Here is a 16,091-nt window from a genome sequence, read left to right as displayed (position 1 = left end):
CAGCTTAGGTAGAGGCACTGGACTGGAGCTTATTAATAATAAAAAGTGAAGCTTTTCTTAAAACGGTACTGTACATTGTGACAGGTCAGGAATGTATTCATGGACTGATGAACTTTAAAAGTACTTGTTACTTTATGGCTGAATATCAGATTCATTTTAATGCAGCTTCTCTCCCAGTCCACCTGCCACTCTCCAGTTGCTGCAGCACCTTACAATACAGTGCTCCCTCATCCCTCATCCATTCTGGGACTTGTAGTTCCACCACAGCAGGAGAGTGACATGAAATACGACATGAAGAACGGCAAAAGGATATAATGTCAGGTGTGTACAGGATGGGCTTGTACTGTGTTTATAAGTGTGAGTGAGCATGCCGAGCCTGTAACAAAACAAATACATTGTCACCGAGTGCTCCACCCCGATTGTGCGACAGGCACTCCACCTGCAACGTGACTGCAGGTAGAGGTGATACAGCCAGTCCAGGACTGAACATCTGCAGAAAGGAGCCTAAGGAGTATAGAGGGTAAGTACATGGCTCTGTGCCTGTCCCTCTATCCCTCCACCACTATTCATCTTCCCTCCACCGCTATCCCTCTATCCCTCCACCACTATTCATCTCCCCTCCACCACTGTCCCTCTATCCCTCCACCACTATTCATCTTCCCTCCACCGCTATCCCTCTATCCCTCCACCACTATTCATCTCCCCTCCACCACTGTCCCTCTATCCCTCCACCACTATTCATCTTCCCTCCACCGCTATCCCTCTATCCCTCCACCACTATTCATCTCCCCTCCACCACTGTCCCTCTATCCCTCCACCACTATTCATCTTCCCTCCACCGCTATCCCTCTATCCCTCCACCACTATTCATCTTCCCTCCACCGCTATCCCTCTATCCCTCCAACACTATTCATCTCCCCTCCACCACTGTCCCTCTATCCCTCCACCACTATTCATCTTTCCTCCACCGCTATCCCTCTATCCCTCCAACACTATTCATCTCCCCTCCACCACTGTCCCTCTATCCCTCCACCACTATTCATCTTCCCTCCACCGCTATCCCTCTATCCCTCCAACACTATTCATCTCCCCTCCACCACTGTCCCTCTATCCCTCCACCACTATTCATCTTCCCTCCACCGCTATCCCTCTATCCCTCCAACACTATTCATCTCCCCTCCACCACTGTCCCTCTATCCCTCCACCACTATTCATCTTCCCTCCACCACTGTCCCCCTCTCCCTCCACCACTATTCATCTCCCCTCCACCACTGTCCCTCTATCCCTCTCTTCCTTCTCCCTCTCCTCCTTCTCCCTATCCCTCTCCTTCTTTCTCCCTATCCCTCTCTTCCTTCTCCCTGTCCCTCTCCTTCTTCTCCCTGTCCCTCTCCTTCTCCCTATCCCTCTCCTCCTTCTCCCTATTCCTCTCCTCCTCCTCCTCCCTATCCCACTCCTCCTTCTCCCTATCCCTCTCATCCTTCTCCCTGTCCCACTTCTCCTTCTTATTATCCCTCTCTTTCTTCTCCCTATCCCTCTCCTCCTTCTCCCTGTCCCTCTCCTCCTTCTCCCTATCCCTCTCCCCCTTCTCCCTATCCCTCTCCCCCTTCTCCCTATCCCTCTCCTCCTTCTTCCTATCCCTCTCCTCCTCCTCCCTATCCCTCTCCCCCATCTCCCTATCCCTCTCCTCCTTCTCCCTGTCCCTCTCCTCCTTCTCCCTGTCCCTCTCCTCCTTCTTCATGTCCCTCTCCTCCTCCTCCCTATCCCTCTCCTCCTCCTCCCTGTCCCTCTGCTCCTTCTCCCTGTCCCTCTCCTCCTTCTCCCTGTCCCTCTCCTCCTCCTCCCTATCCCTCTCCTCCTTCTCCCTGTCCCTCTCATCCTCCTCCCTATCCATCTCTTCCTTCTCCCTATCCCTCTCCTCCTCCTCCCTGTCCCTCTCCTCCTCCTCCCTATCCCTCTCCTCCTTCTCTTTATCCCTCTCCTTCTCCGTATCCCTCTCCTCCTCCTCCCTATCCCTCTCCTCCTTCTCCTTATCCCTCTCCTCCTTCCTATCCCTCCCCTCCTTCTCCCTGTCCCTCTCTTCCTTCTCCCTATCCCTCTCTTCCTTCTCCCTATCCCTCTCTTCCTTCTCCCTATCCCTCTCCTCCTCCTCCCTGTCCCTCTTCTCCTTCTCACTATCCCTCTCCTCCTCCTCCCTATTCCTTTCCTTCTACCTATCCCTCTCCTCCTCCTCCTCCTCCTCCCTGTCCCTCTCTTCCTCCTCCCTATCCCTCTCCTTCTCCCTATCCCTCTCCCCCTTCTTCCTATCCCTCTCCCCCTTCTTCCTATCCCTCTCCTCCTCCTCCCTGTACCTCCCCTTCTTCTCTCTAGCCCTCTCCTCCTTTCCTCTGTCACTATACACTGTCTTTTTTTCCTCCTCTACTATTTATCTTCCCTCCCTCACTGTCCCTCTGTCGATGTCCCTTCCTCCACTGCTGTCCCTGCCCTGTCCTTTTTCTCTCCACCATTGTCCCTCTGTTATTCTTATGGCCACTATTGTCTCCCTTTTTCTGCCCCTCTTCCATCCTCCACGGTCCCTAACCTTCCCCCTTCCATCTCTGCCCCTCTATCCCTGTCCTTCTTCTCTCTGCCGCTGTCCCTTTATCCCTGTCCTTGTTCCCTCTGTCACTGTCCCTCCATTCCTGACCGTCTTCCCTTTGCCACTGTCCCTCTATCCCTGTCCTTCTTCCTGATGTTACCAAGTTCACTTTTCTGAGGGGAGGAGAGTTCTTATCATGGGCTAATGGCCAGTCCACCATGAACTGATATTTCAGTGGTTCCCGGAGAGACATCCTGACACTCCTCAGTCTCTCAGGGACTCTATTATTGAGATCTCTGCGGTAAATCCTCAGAAGATGGACAGGAAACCCTCCTTCCAGGTCCTGCACAATATATACAGATGATGTATATTACTATATGGTTGTCCCATCTGTTACTACTCAGCCATTAAGTTTTCATCGCTGCGAGCAAACATTGTGGTAATGGGCGGAGCTTCACCCTGCGGAGAGGACATAGAGGGTCATCGCCGTCTCACGGGTTTCCACCCCATAGACACTATTAGATTGTCTGCAGATTTTTGTCTTCAGATTTACCAAAACCATGTAGTGCGAGGCCCTGACTGATTGCATACAAATTTAAATTCTTAATCTTTGACCTCATATTATATGGTTTTGGTAAATTTGAAGGCACAAATCTGCAGAAAATCTAATAGTGTGTATGGGGTTTTAGAATGAGGATGACACCCAACAAGGTTTAACAACAGGTCATCGGTGATAGGTCCCATTCCCTTTAAGGATGGTTTTTGGCAGACATGGACCCTCTCCTACCAAAAGCCGAGGGAAGATGGAGGAGAGGACATTTCTACGTAATTTATCTCACAAAAGGGCGTAACCCCCTCACATTCTTTCATGTGACAACACTGAAGAAATGACACTTGTCTACAATGTAAAGTAGTGAGTGTACAGCTTGTATAACAGTGTAAATTTGCTGTCCCCTCAAAATAACTCAACACACAGCCATTAATGTCTAAACCGCTGGCAACAAAAGTCAGTACACCCCTAAGTGAAAATGTCCAAATTGGGCCCAAAGTGCCAATATTTTGTGTGGCCACCATTATTTTCCAGCACTGCCTTAAACCTCTTGGGCATGGAGGTCACCAGAGCTTCACAGGTCACCACTGGAGTCCTTTTCTACTCCTCCATGACCACATCACGGAGCTGGTGAATGTTAGAGACCTTGCGCTCCTCCACCTTCCGTTTGAGGATGTCCCACAGATGATCAATAGGGTTTAGGTCTGGAGACAGGCTTGGCCAGTCCATCAACTTTACCCTCAGCTTCTTTAGCAAGGCAGTGGTCGTCTTGGAGGTGTGTTTGGGGTCGTTATCATGTTGGAATACTGCCCTGCGGCCCAGTCTCTGAAGGGAGGGGATCATGCTCTGCTTCAGTATGTCACAGTACATGTTGGCATTCATGGTTCCCTCAATGATCTGTAGCCCCCCAGTACCGGCAGCACTCATGCAGCCCCAGACCATGACACTCCCACCACCATGCTTGACTGTAGGCAAGACACACTTGTCTTTGTCCTCCTCACCTGGTTGTCGCCACACACGCTTGTCACCATCTGAACCAAATAAGTTTATCTTGGTCTCATCAGACCACAGGACATGGTTCCAGTAATCCATGTCCTTAGTCTGCTTGTCTTCCGCAAACTGTTTGCAGACTTTCTTGTGCATCATCTTTAGAAGAGGCTTTCTTCTGGGACGACAGCCATGCAGACCAATTTGATGCAGTGTGCGGCGTATGGTCTGAGCACTGACAGGCTCCCAAAGACAACCTCTGGATATGACGCTGATCACGTGACCTCAACTTCTTTGGTGGACCATGGCGAGGCCTGTTCTGAGTGGAACCTGTCCTGTTATACCGCTGTATGGTCTTGGCCACCGTGCTGCAGCTCAGTTTCAGGGTCTTGGCAATCTTCTTATAGCCTAGGTCATGGAGGTTTATGTAGAGCAAAAATTCTTTTTATCAGATCCTCAGAGAGTTCTTTGCCATGAAGTGCCATGTTGAACTTCCAGTGACCAGTATGAGAGAGTGAGAGCGATAACACCAAATTTAACACACCTGCTCCCCATTCACACCTGAGACCTTGTAACACTAACGAGTCACATGATACCGGGGAGGGAAAATGGCTAATTGGGTCCCAATTTGGACATTTTCACTTAGGGGTGTACTGACTTTTGTTGCCAGTGGTTAAGCTATTTATGGCTGTGTGTTGAGTTATTTTGAGGGGGACAGGAAATTTACACTGTTATACAAGCTGTACACTCACTACTTTACATTGTAGCAAAGTGACATTTCTTCAGTGTTGTCACATGAGAAGATAGAATAAAATATTTACAAAAATGTGTCACTGACTGAGGGGTGTACTCACTTTTGTGAGATACTGTATGTTACAGTTAAGGGTGGAGGCCCCTTGCAGCCTGAGTCACACCCATCTAAGGCGTCTAGGAATCTGGTTGTCTACCAGGTGTATCGGCTGATGTTGTTTTCAGACAGATGCCTGATCATTTGCTAGATGCAGTTGACATAGAGGGCGTATGTTTGTCCTGAGCCAGTCACTGCTCAGCACTGCAGTACATGGAGACCAGATAACATCTGCTATTGCCATCAAGAGTCAGTTCCTTCACCCGAACAGACTTTGACGTTGGCACCCAGAATCTTGAAGGTGTTCGGGAATTTCACAAAAGATGGAAGGACCTTCACCAAACAGCAGCCCTCTAACATCCTCCCTCAACTGCCACTTTGCATCAGTTGGGGGATGTAGAGGTGCAAAGCAATGGTTATTAACTGCCTAAGTCCTGGGTCTCCAAACTGCGGCCCTTTGCTTGCCTTTATCCTGCCCTTGGAGCACTATTCCGTCCACTGACACCAACAACGGGGCATAATTCCTGTTGCTGACACCAAAAATGGGTCACTCTTCCTCTCATTGACACCATCAAAAGGGCACAGTTCCTTCCATTGACACCAAGAATGGGGCACAATTCCTTCCATTGACTCCAACAATGGTGCACTATTCCTCTCATTGACACCAACAATGGGGCACAATTCCTTCCATTGACACCAACAATGGGGAACAAATCCTTCCATTGACACCAATGATAGGGCACAATTCCTTCCATTGACACCAACAATGGGGAACAAATCCTTCCATTGACACCAATGATAGGGCACAATTCCTTCCATTGACACCAACAATGGGGCGCAATTTCTTCCATTGACACCAACGATGGGACAAGAGTCAGTTCCTTCACCTGAACAAACTTTGACGTTGGCACCCAGAATCTTGAAGGTGTTTGGTAATTTCACAAAGATGGAAGGACCTTCAACAAAGAGCAGCCCTCTAACATTCTCCATCAACTGCCACTTTTCAGCAGTTGGAGGATGTAGAGGTGCAAAGCAATGGTTATTAACTGCCTAAGATACCGGGTCTCCAAACTGTGGCCCTTTGCTTGCCTTTATCCTGCCCTTGGAGCACTATTCCATCCACTGACACCAACAACAGGGCATAGTTCCTGTTGCTGACACAAAAAATGGGTCACTCTTCCTCTCATTGACATCATCAAAAGGGCACAGTTCCTTCCATTGACACCAGCAATGGGGCACAATTCCTTCCATTCACACCAACGATGGGACAAGAGTCAGTTCCTTCACCCGAACAGACTTTGACGTTGGCACCCAGAATCCTGAAGGTGTTCGGAAATTTCACAAAGATGGTAGGACCTTCACCAAACAGCAGCCCTTTAACATTCTCCATCAACTGCCATTTTGCAGTGGTCTAAGATACTGGGGTCTCCAAACTGCGGCCCTTTGTTGCCTTTATCTGGCCCTTGGGGCACTATTCCATCCACTGGCACCAACAAGGGGGCATAATTCCTGTCGCTGATACCAACAATGGGACACTATTCCTTCCATTAACACCATCAAAAGGGCACAGTTTCTTCTATTGACACCAACAATGGGGCACAATTCCTTCCATTGACACCAATGGGACACTAGTCCTCCCACTGCATGCCGGGACATTTTCTAATCCCATTGGCCCTAGTTCAGCCCCCTTAAAGTCTGAAAGACAGTAAACTGGTCCTTTGTTTAGAAAGTTTGGATATCCCTGGTCCTAAGTCATGAGTGCCCAACCTGTGGCCCATTAGCTGTTGCTGAACTACGAGCCCCATCACTCCTTTGCGTTTGGAAATCAGGCTTGTAACTGTAGGCCTTGCAATGCCTCATGGGACTTGCAACAGCTGGAGGTTGAGCACCCGTGGCCTAAATAATCGATCAGATGCCGTTTCATTGACTATTACCCTAAACATTTTTGAAACATGTCTGACTTTTGATGCTTCCGGTTACCCGCCCAACTTTTTTACACATATGATAACCAAAGGCATCCAATCAGAATGCATTTTGTATCTGAGTGAATTCTGATTGGTTGATCTGGGTTAATGCACATAGAAACTCTTGTAGGTCACTAATGCAGAAAGTGCTGAAGCCGGTAGATAGGATTTTTGGAAGGACAGGATGCAGGGATCACTATGTGGTCACATGACATTACACAGTGTGCAGCCAAAGCTCATCCTCCGGCTTTTATATACAGTGCATCCGGAAAGTATTCACAGCGCTTCACTTTTTCCACATTTTGTTATGTTACAGCCAAAATGGATTAAATTCATTATTTTCCTCCAAATCCTACAAACAATCCCCCATAATGACAGCGTGAAAGACGTTTGTTTGAAATCTTTGCAAATTTATAAAAAATATAAAACGTAACAAATCCCATGTACTTAAGTATCAAAGGCTCCTCCCATGTACATAAGTATCACAGGCTCCTCCCATGTACATAAGTATCACAGGCTCCTCCCATGTACATAAGTATCACAGACTCCTCCCATGTACATAAGTATCACAGACTCCTCCCATGTACATAAGTATCACAGACTCCTCCCATGTACATAAGTATCACAGACTCCTCCCATGTACATAAGTATCACAGGCTCCTCCCATGTACATAAGTATCACAGGCTCCTCCCATGTACACAAGTATCACAGACTCCTCCCATGTACATAAGTATCACAGACTCCTCCCATGTACAGAAGTATCACAGGCTCCTCCCATGTACATAAGTATCACAGGCTCCTCCCATGTACATAAGTATCACAGACTCCTCCCATGTACATAAGTATCACAGACTCCTCCCACGTACATAAGTATCACAGACTCCTCCCATGTACATAAGTATCACAGACTCCTCCCATGTACATAAGTATCACAGGCTTTGCTCAGTACTTTGGTGAAGCTCCTTTGGCACCAATTACAGCCTCAAGTCTTTTTGAGTATGATGCTACAAGCTTGGCACACCGATTTTTGGGCAGTTTCTCCCATTCTTCTTTGCAGGACCTCTCAAGCTCCATCAGGTTGGATGGGGAGTGTCGGTGCACAGCCATTTTCAGATCTCTCCAGAAATGTTCAATCGGGTTCAAGTCTGGGCTCTGGCTGGGCCACTAAAGGACATTCACAGAGTTGTCCCGTAGCCACTCCTTTGTTATCTTGGCTGTGTGCTTAGGGTCGTTGTCCTGTTGGAAGATGAACCTTCGCCCCAATCTGAGGTCGAGTGCTCTGGAGAAGATTTTCATCAAGGATGTCTCTGTACATTGCTGTATTCATCTTTCCCTCGATCCAGACTAGTCTCCCAGTTCCTGCCGCTGAAAAACATCCCCACAGCATGATGCTGCCACCATAATGCTTCACTGTAGGGATGGTTTTGGCCAGGTGATGAGCAGTACAAAACAAAAAGCTGCGCTGCTAGTACATGAACGTGATCATAGTGATTATAACCCACATAAAAAAAAAAAAAACAATCAACAAAATGAATTGGCACAAAAATAGCTGAGAAACTGGAATCTCACAAACAACAAATAAATTAGCACTCAAGAATGATTGAGAAACTGGAATCTCACAAATAAAACTGATATAGTAGGAGATGATAATTGAGTATTCAATATCCCGAAAAATTATAATAGGTCCATATAATCAGAAAAAAAGAGAGTCCTTATGAGTATAGAAATTTTGCTGGTAAAGGGAGAAAAGAACACCTTTCTTCAAATAATGTGAGGCATGCAAAGATGGTCTCCCTAGGGAGAGTGATGTTACAGGGAGATCCTCCACCTCAGATCAATCAGCCCCTTACCGAATCTATAGATCTCCTGTCACAGAGATCATGCACGCAGGTGGCTGTATCCCCCAGCCACTGGGTCTCTGCTGGGATGTAATTCACAGGTCACCGCTCCAGGGGATCAACTTAATAAGATACCGCTCCAAATCCACAGATAAACATGAAAGGAAAATACTCCATAGCGTAATACGGTTAAAATGTATTTATTAAAAAAATTTTAAAATTGCACTTACATTGTGTACAGAAAAAAGATCGTGATAAAATCAATATGCGCCGGCCGGCTCTCAGCTGCTACCCGTCTAATTCCGGGATCAGCGTGGTGTGGTGGTGACGTCACTTTTTTTCTGATTATATGGACCTATTATAATTTTTCGGGATATTGAATACTCAATTATCATCTCCTACTATATCAGTTTTATTTGTGAGATTCCAGTTTCTCAATCATTCTTGAGTGCTAATTTATTTGTTGTTTGTGAGATTCCAGTTTCTCAGCTATTTTTGTGCCAATTCATTTTGTTGATTGTTTTTTTTTTTTTTTAATGTGGGTTATAATCACTATGATCACGTTCATGTACTAGCAGCGCAGCTTTTTGTTTTGTATAGTTATTGAGGTGGGGGATGTCTCACATTTCTGGCTGCAGCAGCACTTTAGGTTTTTAGTTTTTCACTTAAAACATTCTTGATTTTTTCTAAATCAAGGGATAGCGCAGTATTTTTCTTTTTGATTTTAGGTGATGAGCAGTGCCTGGTTTCCTCCAGACATGACGCTTGCCATTCAGGCCAAAGAGTTCAATCTTTGTTTCATCAGACCAGAGAATTTTGTTTCACATGGTCTGAGAGTCCTTCAGGTGCCTTTTGGCAAACTCCAGGCGGGCTGTCATGTGCCTATTACTAAGGATTGTCTTTCCTCTGGCGACTCTACCATACAGGCCTGATTAGTGAAGTACTGCAGAGATGGTTGTTCTGCTGGAAGGTTCTCCTCTCTCCACAGAGAAAAGCTGGGTCTCTGTCAGAGTGACTATCGGGTTCTTGGTCACCTCCTTGACTATTGGGTTCTTCTTAGTCACTTCCTTGACTATCGGGTTCTTGGTCACCTCCTTGACCATCGGTTCTTAGTCTCCTCCTTGACTATCGGGTTCTTGGTCACCTCCTTGACCATCGGGTTCTTGGTCACCTCCTTGACCATCGGGTTCTTGGTCACCTCCTTGACAATCGGGTTCTTGGTCACCTCCTTGACTATTGGGTTCTTCTTAGTCACCTCCTTGACTATCGGGTTCTTGGTCACCTCCTTGACCATCGGGTTCTTGGTCACCTCCTTGACCATCGGGTTCTTGGTCACCTCCTTGACTTCTCACCCGATCGCTCAGTTTAGCCAGGTGGCCCGCTCTAGGAAGAGTCCTGGTGGTTCCAAACTTCTTCCATTTACGGATGATGGAGGCTTCAATGCTGCAGAAATGTTTCTGTACCCTTCCCCAGATCTGTGCCTCCATACAATCCTGTCTTGGAGGTCTACAGGCAATTCCATGGACTTCATGGCTTGGTTTGTGCTCTGACATGCACTGATACCTGTGGGACCTTCTATAGACAGGTGTGTACCTTTCTAAATCATGTCCAATCAGCTGAGTTTACCACAGGTGGACTCCAATCAAGTTGTAGAAACATCTCAAGGATGATCAGTGGAAACAGGGATGTACCTGAGCTCAATTGTGAGTGTCATGGCAAAGGATGTGAATACTTATGTACATGGGAGGAGCCTGTGATACTTATGTACATGGGAGGAGCCTGTGATACTTTTGTATGTGGGATTATTTTATTTTTATTTTTTTTCATAAATTTGCAAAGATTTCAGACTTCTATATAACATGTCCTGCCATCTTTGTGCCATAACAAAGCAGAGGTGGGGGAGGGGAATTCCTGCTTCGGAGGATCCTTCCAGTCATATGAAATGTTATTCTTCCCGAAACAATGGAGCCCCAGAGGTGTGTCCGAGATGAAGAAAAGGTTCTCTAATGAAAGGTTGGGGCTTCTCTCATTTCCTGCGATCCTCAAATCCAACCTCCCCTTCAGTCTTGAACAGTTGTAGCGGCTCCTCTTCTGGACTGAAACGGCTTCCTCTGATTTCACCGCACACTGCGAGCTTCTCACAATGTTCATCAGAAGCTGCAGCAAGTCAGATAGAGAGACCTCCTCATTTCCTGTCTGGAGGACACATTACTTGGTGGGTCTATTTCGGGCCGCATCAGAATTATGGTTTCCCTCAAAGGGCAGGTTGTATCTGTTACGTGAGATGTCAAGAGCCCCCCCCCCCCCCACTATCAGAAGACAAGAGTCCCCCATCATCCCTTACACCACAGTGTGCCCCCCTTAACTCGTGCTGCTGCTGGGAAGAAGCTGGGGGCAGAGCTGGGAAACAGTGCAGTTTCTGGAGGAGGACCAGTGGAGGACTGAAGTCAGCTGCCAGAGTCTGCTGAGACCAGGGGAGGCAGAGATGAGGGGATGCTGCAGTTGCATGGAGAAGCGCAGAATCTGGAGGAGGAGTTATGTCCTCCTCTCTGCTGCTGACTGCTGGGCAAAGAGCTGGGAAGCAGAGAGTGCAGAGTCTGGAAGAGGACCAGAGTAGAGCTGGAGTCAGCTACCAGAGTCTGCTGAGACCAGGTGGGGGTGGAGACGAGGGGGTGCTGCAGTCGCATGGCGAAGCACAGGATCTGGTGGAGGAGTTCTGTCCTCCTCTCTGCTGCCGACTGCTTGGCACAGAGCTGGCAAGCAGAAAATGCAGAGTCTGGAGGAGGACCAGAGGAGGACTGGAGTGTGCTGAATGCTGAGACCAGGTGGGGGGCAGAGACGAGCCTCTCTCCACAGTTGCATGGAGAAGCGCAGGATCTGGGGGAGGAGTTCTGTCCTCCCCTCTGCTGCCGACTGCTGAGACCAGGTGGGGCAGAGACGAGGGTGCAGGAGAGGTGCGAGGGCCACATGAAATGGCCCGGTGGTTGCAATTTGGCCTGTGGGTCTTGTGTTTGTATATCTGATAACAGGTGCAATGTAGAGCAAACCTGTGCTAAGAGAGACAGCCAGGCAGCTAGCATTTTCTAATGGAGAAGTCAGCAGCTGCACCCCAGTATTTCCATCAATGGGGGTCCTTTAACCCTTCTGTGACTGGGAAGGTTTTGTGTTTTGGAAAAGGCCGTATAATGCGTCTTTTCATACAGACGGCCGGAAATTGCTGCGGCTGGTTTGTGTAAAAGTGAAAGTGACACCGCTCTCCCCTCAGGCTCCATCTCTGCCAAAGAATAACCTTTGATTTTCCCACATTCACATAGAATCAATGTACATGCAGCTGCACCGGACAAATAACTCTTCCAAAATATTTTATTAATACAGCCTTATGTGACTGCCAAAAGTATTAGAGCGACCTAAACCCCTTCTACAGCCCCCCGAGGCCCCAATCACACCGAGCGAACGATTATCTGCTCGAAGATCAAAAACGCTGGAGGAGAAAAAAATCTTTTATTCTCTATGGAGACGGATCTCATCTCCACTACATGTCACCTGAAGATCAAACAAGTTCTGCAGCTTTTTTTGTCGCTCGAATCAGGCAGATATGGGCAATTTTGGCGCGCCTGTATTCCCATAGAAACGAATGGAAATGCGCCATTCTGCTCAAATGAAAGAAAAGTAAAAAAATAAAATAGTAATAATATATGAGGGAATAAATGTAAAATAAATACACAAATAACTAAAAACCATCAAAAATAAGTAAAATAAATGAATAATATGTAATAATACATTAATAAATAATAATTACCTTCAACCCTTAAAAAATATGAAATACATTCTTCTTCTTCTTCTTCTTCTTATTATTATTATTATTATTATTAATAATAATAAAAATAAAATAACAACATCCAAACTCGAACAAAAAAATACATTATTATTATTATTATTATTATTAATAATAATAATAATAATAATAATAATAATAATAATACTATATTTGTGGGGGGGGGTTAGGGTGTTTAGTTATTTATTATTATTTTATTTTTTAAGGGTAAGTAAAGTGTTAATCATTTATTTATTGTTACTGAGTATTTACTGAATTTATTTATTTTTTATTTATGTTTTTTTTTTTTTTTGTATGTATTTAGTTTACATTTATTAAGGGGGGGTACTAATGCGCAACACAACCGGGTAATAAAATCTAAACCTAATGCAAGTAGCTACCAACATAAATTAAATTAAATTACTCACCCTATATGGGTGTACTTTACATAAATTATAACCTAAATATGTAAACGAATTCTTTGCATTTATAACCAAACTAAAATGTCCATATTCATGTGCAAAGTGCAATGTGCAATGGTTGCCAAGATCTCTGCACTATATATATATCCGTGACTCTCCGTGACCCCTTCACCACTTTAGCGCCAAGAATACCACCACCTGGATTGGCCACTCACCAGATGCCGGTTAAACTCTGCCTTTGGTTCATTTATATGGGATAACCACTCCTCATGCTCTGTAAAAATGATGACCCCCAATGCGTTATATATAGCCCGTATCCTCCTCATAAGAAACAGGCAGCGATCAGGTAGCGCAATAGGTAAAAACTTTTTTTATTAGTACTCAATTTAAAAAGAAAGTATTGCACTCACACTTCCAGGTGCCCATAAGCCGGCACCAAGCTATTCCAGCAGTTGGTAATGGGTGCAGGGATGGCGCCGTGTGGATCCCGCGCCGGCATGCGGTGCAAGCCTCGCTTACAGCCGGCTTGCGCTTGAGCCCTCGCTTTCGCCCAGCAAGGAAGTGACGTGTAGGCGTGAGGAAAATCTCCCAGCAGCCTCTACGCGTTTCGCATCATAGTATGCGTCATCAGGAAGCCTAGCTTGATGCCGGCTTATGGGCACCTGGAAATGTGAGTGTAATACTTTCTTTTTAGATTGAGTACTAATAAAAAAAAGTTTTTACCTATTGAGCTATGATCGCTGCCTGTTTCTCATGAGGAGGATATGGGCTATATATAACGCATTGGGGGGTCAGCATTTTTACGGAGCATGAGGAGTGGTTATCCCATATAAATGAACCAAAGGCAGAGTTTAACCGGCATCTGGTGAGTGGCCAATCCAGGTGGTGGTATTCTTGGCACCAAAGTGGTGAAGGGGTCACGAAGAGTCACGGATATATATACTGCAGAGATCTTCACAACCATTGCACATTGCACTTTGCACATGAATATGGACATTTTAGTTTGGTTATAAATGTTATGCAAAAAAATTTGTTTACATATTTAGCTTATAATTTATGTAAAGATGACGACTGACTGGTCAGTCAACATTATCAGGAGCAATTAGTAAGACTAAGTGAATATCCCACTAACGTGAGTGGAACATAAATAAATGAACAAAACTTCCAACCAATAAGGTGATATCCAGTGTTCAATGACGTTCAATACCTAAAATACTTCAAAGTCTAATCCAATCACATGGGTAAATCCCAGATGACTTGATGTGCATATAAAGTGCATAAATTGTGTAAAAAAAAACAATCAATATATGACATGGATCATCATAAAAAATCCAAATGGACATATATAAACAAATATATTGTGCAAAAAAATCAATAGTGACAAAAGGACAGATATTGAATAATAAGTATCTATTGGTGCTTAAGAACAAAAGTCCGTGTAAAGTGCAGCAGTGGCCTGAACGTCTTTAGAAAACGCGTCCAAACGTGCGACAAAACATTCATTAAAGCGCAAGTTCCGATATGTTTCCACCTTCCAAAGTGCCACACACTATTTGCCCCACCCTCTCACCTCATATACCGCTAAATTGGGCCTCTTTGATGTTTTTTCCCACTGTGCGATCGATCTCCTCACGAAACATTCCCAGTAGTATCACAATCAAGGGTTAACAGTACTCATTGGCATGGAAAAGAAGAAGGGGGGGGGGGGGGCTTCCATAGTGTAGATTTATTAAACACACGTTGTAACTTACAGGTAAACAGCATAGTATTTACATAGACTTCCGGTCCCGGCCGCAACTGGAAGTGACGACACCCGACTCTCTCTCCCTGGCGCGTTGCGTCACTGTTCGCGTGACTTTTTTCATGAAAATGTATTTGTGTATATTTAGTTTACATTTATTTATTCATTTATTATTATTCGTATAATAATAACAAAAAAATAAATAAAATAATAGTAAATATCCCTAACCCTGAACTCCTAACCCTAATCTAAACTGAACTCGAACCCCCTTACCCTAACGAAAAAACATTATAATAAATAATAATAAAAGAAGAAGTAAAAGCTTAATGGAAAAGCTAAAAAAAGCTGAAATACCTAAGCAACAAATGATGCAACAGATAATAGTTTTCTCTAATGGCTAATAAAAAAAATGCCAAAGCCCAAAGAAACGTTGCATACAAATCCCCCCCCCCCCAAAAAAAACCGCCAATAAAGTGCGCAAAGACGCTACGCTCAGGTGTGAATGCAGCCTAAATGAAGGGGTGTGGTTATTATGGGTAAGTATGTGTGGGTTGGACCGTTTATTTTCTGTGCATTCATGCTCCATGTTTCTGGGGGGCGTGGCAGGGGGTGTGTCCCTTTTCTACATGCTGTGTGCTTAAGGGGGAGTCCCTCTGTCATCTCAGAAAGTTGGGGGGGGGGGGTATGTTCAGGTGTTTTATGGAATGTAATTTATGATCATATTGAAATCTGCACTCCTTTATAGTGAAACTCCACCCAAAACTTAGTTTTTAGTTTTGGAGGAAGTGAAGGCACTGGTGAGCCCCTCTACTGTCCGTGTCCCCATTGGGGAGATTTCCTCTCACTTCCTGTCTCATGTCTCAGTGATGTTTTATGTCGTCTCACATTAATGTTGGATCTCCAGTCTTTTATATTATAATAATGGATCTGATGATCTCTCACACAGACACTCACTATGGGAAATGAACTCAGCACCTCCGAAGTGGAGGAGGACCAGGAGGAGAGCACTGCTGACATCGAACCCCAGGTGAGACACAGACACCCGGACACAGGATACTATTTATATCATTATTGTTATTATTGTTATTATTTATTATTACAACAACAGCAAAAATAAAACCAATATTAAAAATAATAATACTTCACTGCCTTGAAAAAGTATTCATACCCCTTGAAATTTTCCACATTTTGTCATGTTACAACCAAAAACGTAAATGTACTTTATTTGGATTTTATGTGATAGACCAACACAAAGTGGTACATAATTGTTGATTGGAAGGAAAATGAGAAATGGTTTTCAGATTTTTTTTACAAATAAATCTGTGAAAAGTGTGGGGGGGCATTTGAATTCA

General features: G+C 45.1%; 1 protein-coding gene across 11 annotated transcripts in view; it reads left to right on the top strand.

Moving 5' to 3' along the window:
* The first annotated feature begins 384 nt into the window (after positions 1-384).
* BCAS1 (brain enriched myelin associated protein 1) overlaps positions 385-16,091 on the top strand; it is a 118,740-nt gene continuing 103,033 nt past the window's right edge. For all 11 annotated transcript variants that reach the window (XM_073607233.1, XM_073607232.1, XM_073607230.1 and 8 more), the window contains exons 1-2: positions 385-520; positions 15,686-15,766. In XM_073607233.1, coding sequence (XP_073463334.1) covers positions 15,695-15,766 — 72 coding nt within the window. In that variant the 5' untranslated portion in view covers positions 385-520; positions 15,686-15,694. The remainder of the gene's footprint in view (positions 521-15,685; positions 15,767-16,091) is intronic.

The sequence above is a fragment of the Aquarana catesbeiana genome, linkage group LG12 (assembly GCF_042186555.1).
Source record: "Aquarana catesbeiana isolate 2022-GZ linkage group LG12, ASM4218655v1, whole genome shotgun sequence".
Classification (NCBI taxonomy): Eukaryota; Metazoa; Chordata; class Amphibia; order Anura; family Ranidae; genus Aquarana; species Aquarana catesbeiana.
The sequence above is the reverse complement of the archived record's forward strand: the minus strand, read 5'-3'. Positions and strand labels throughout refer to the sequence as shown.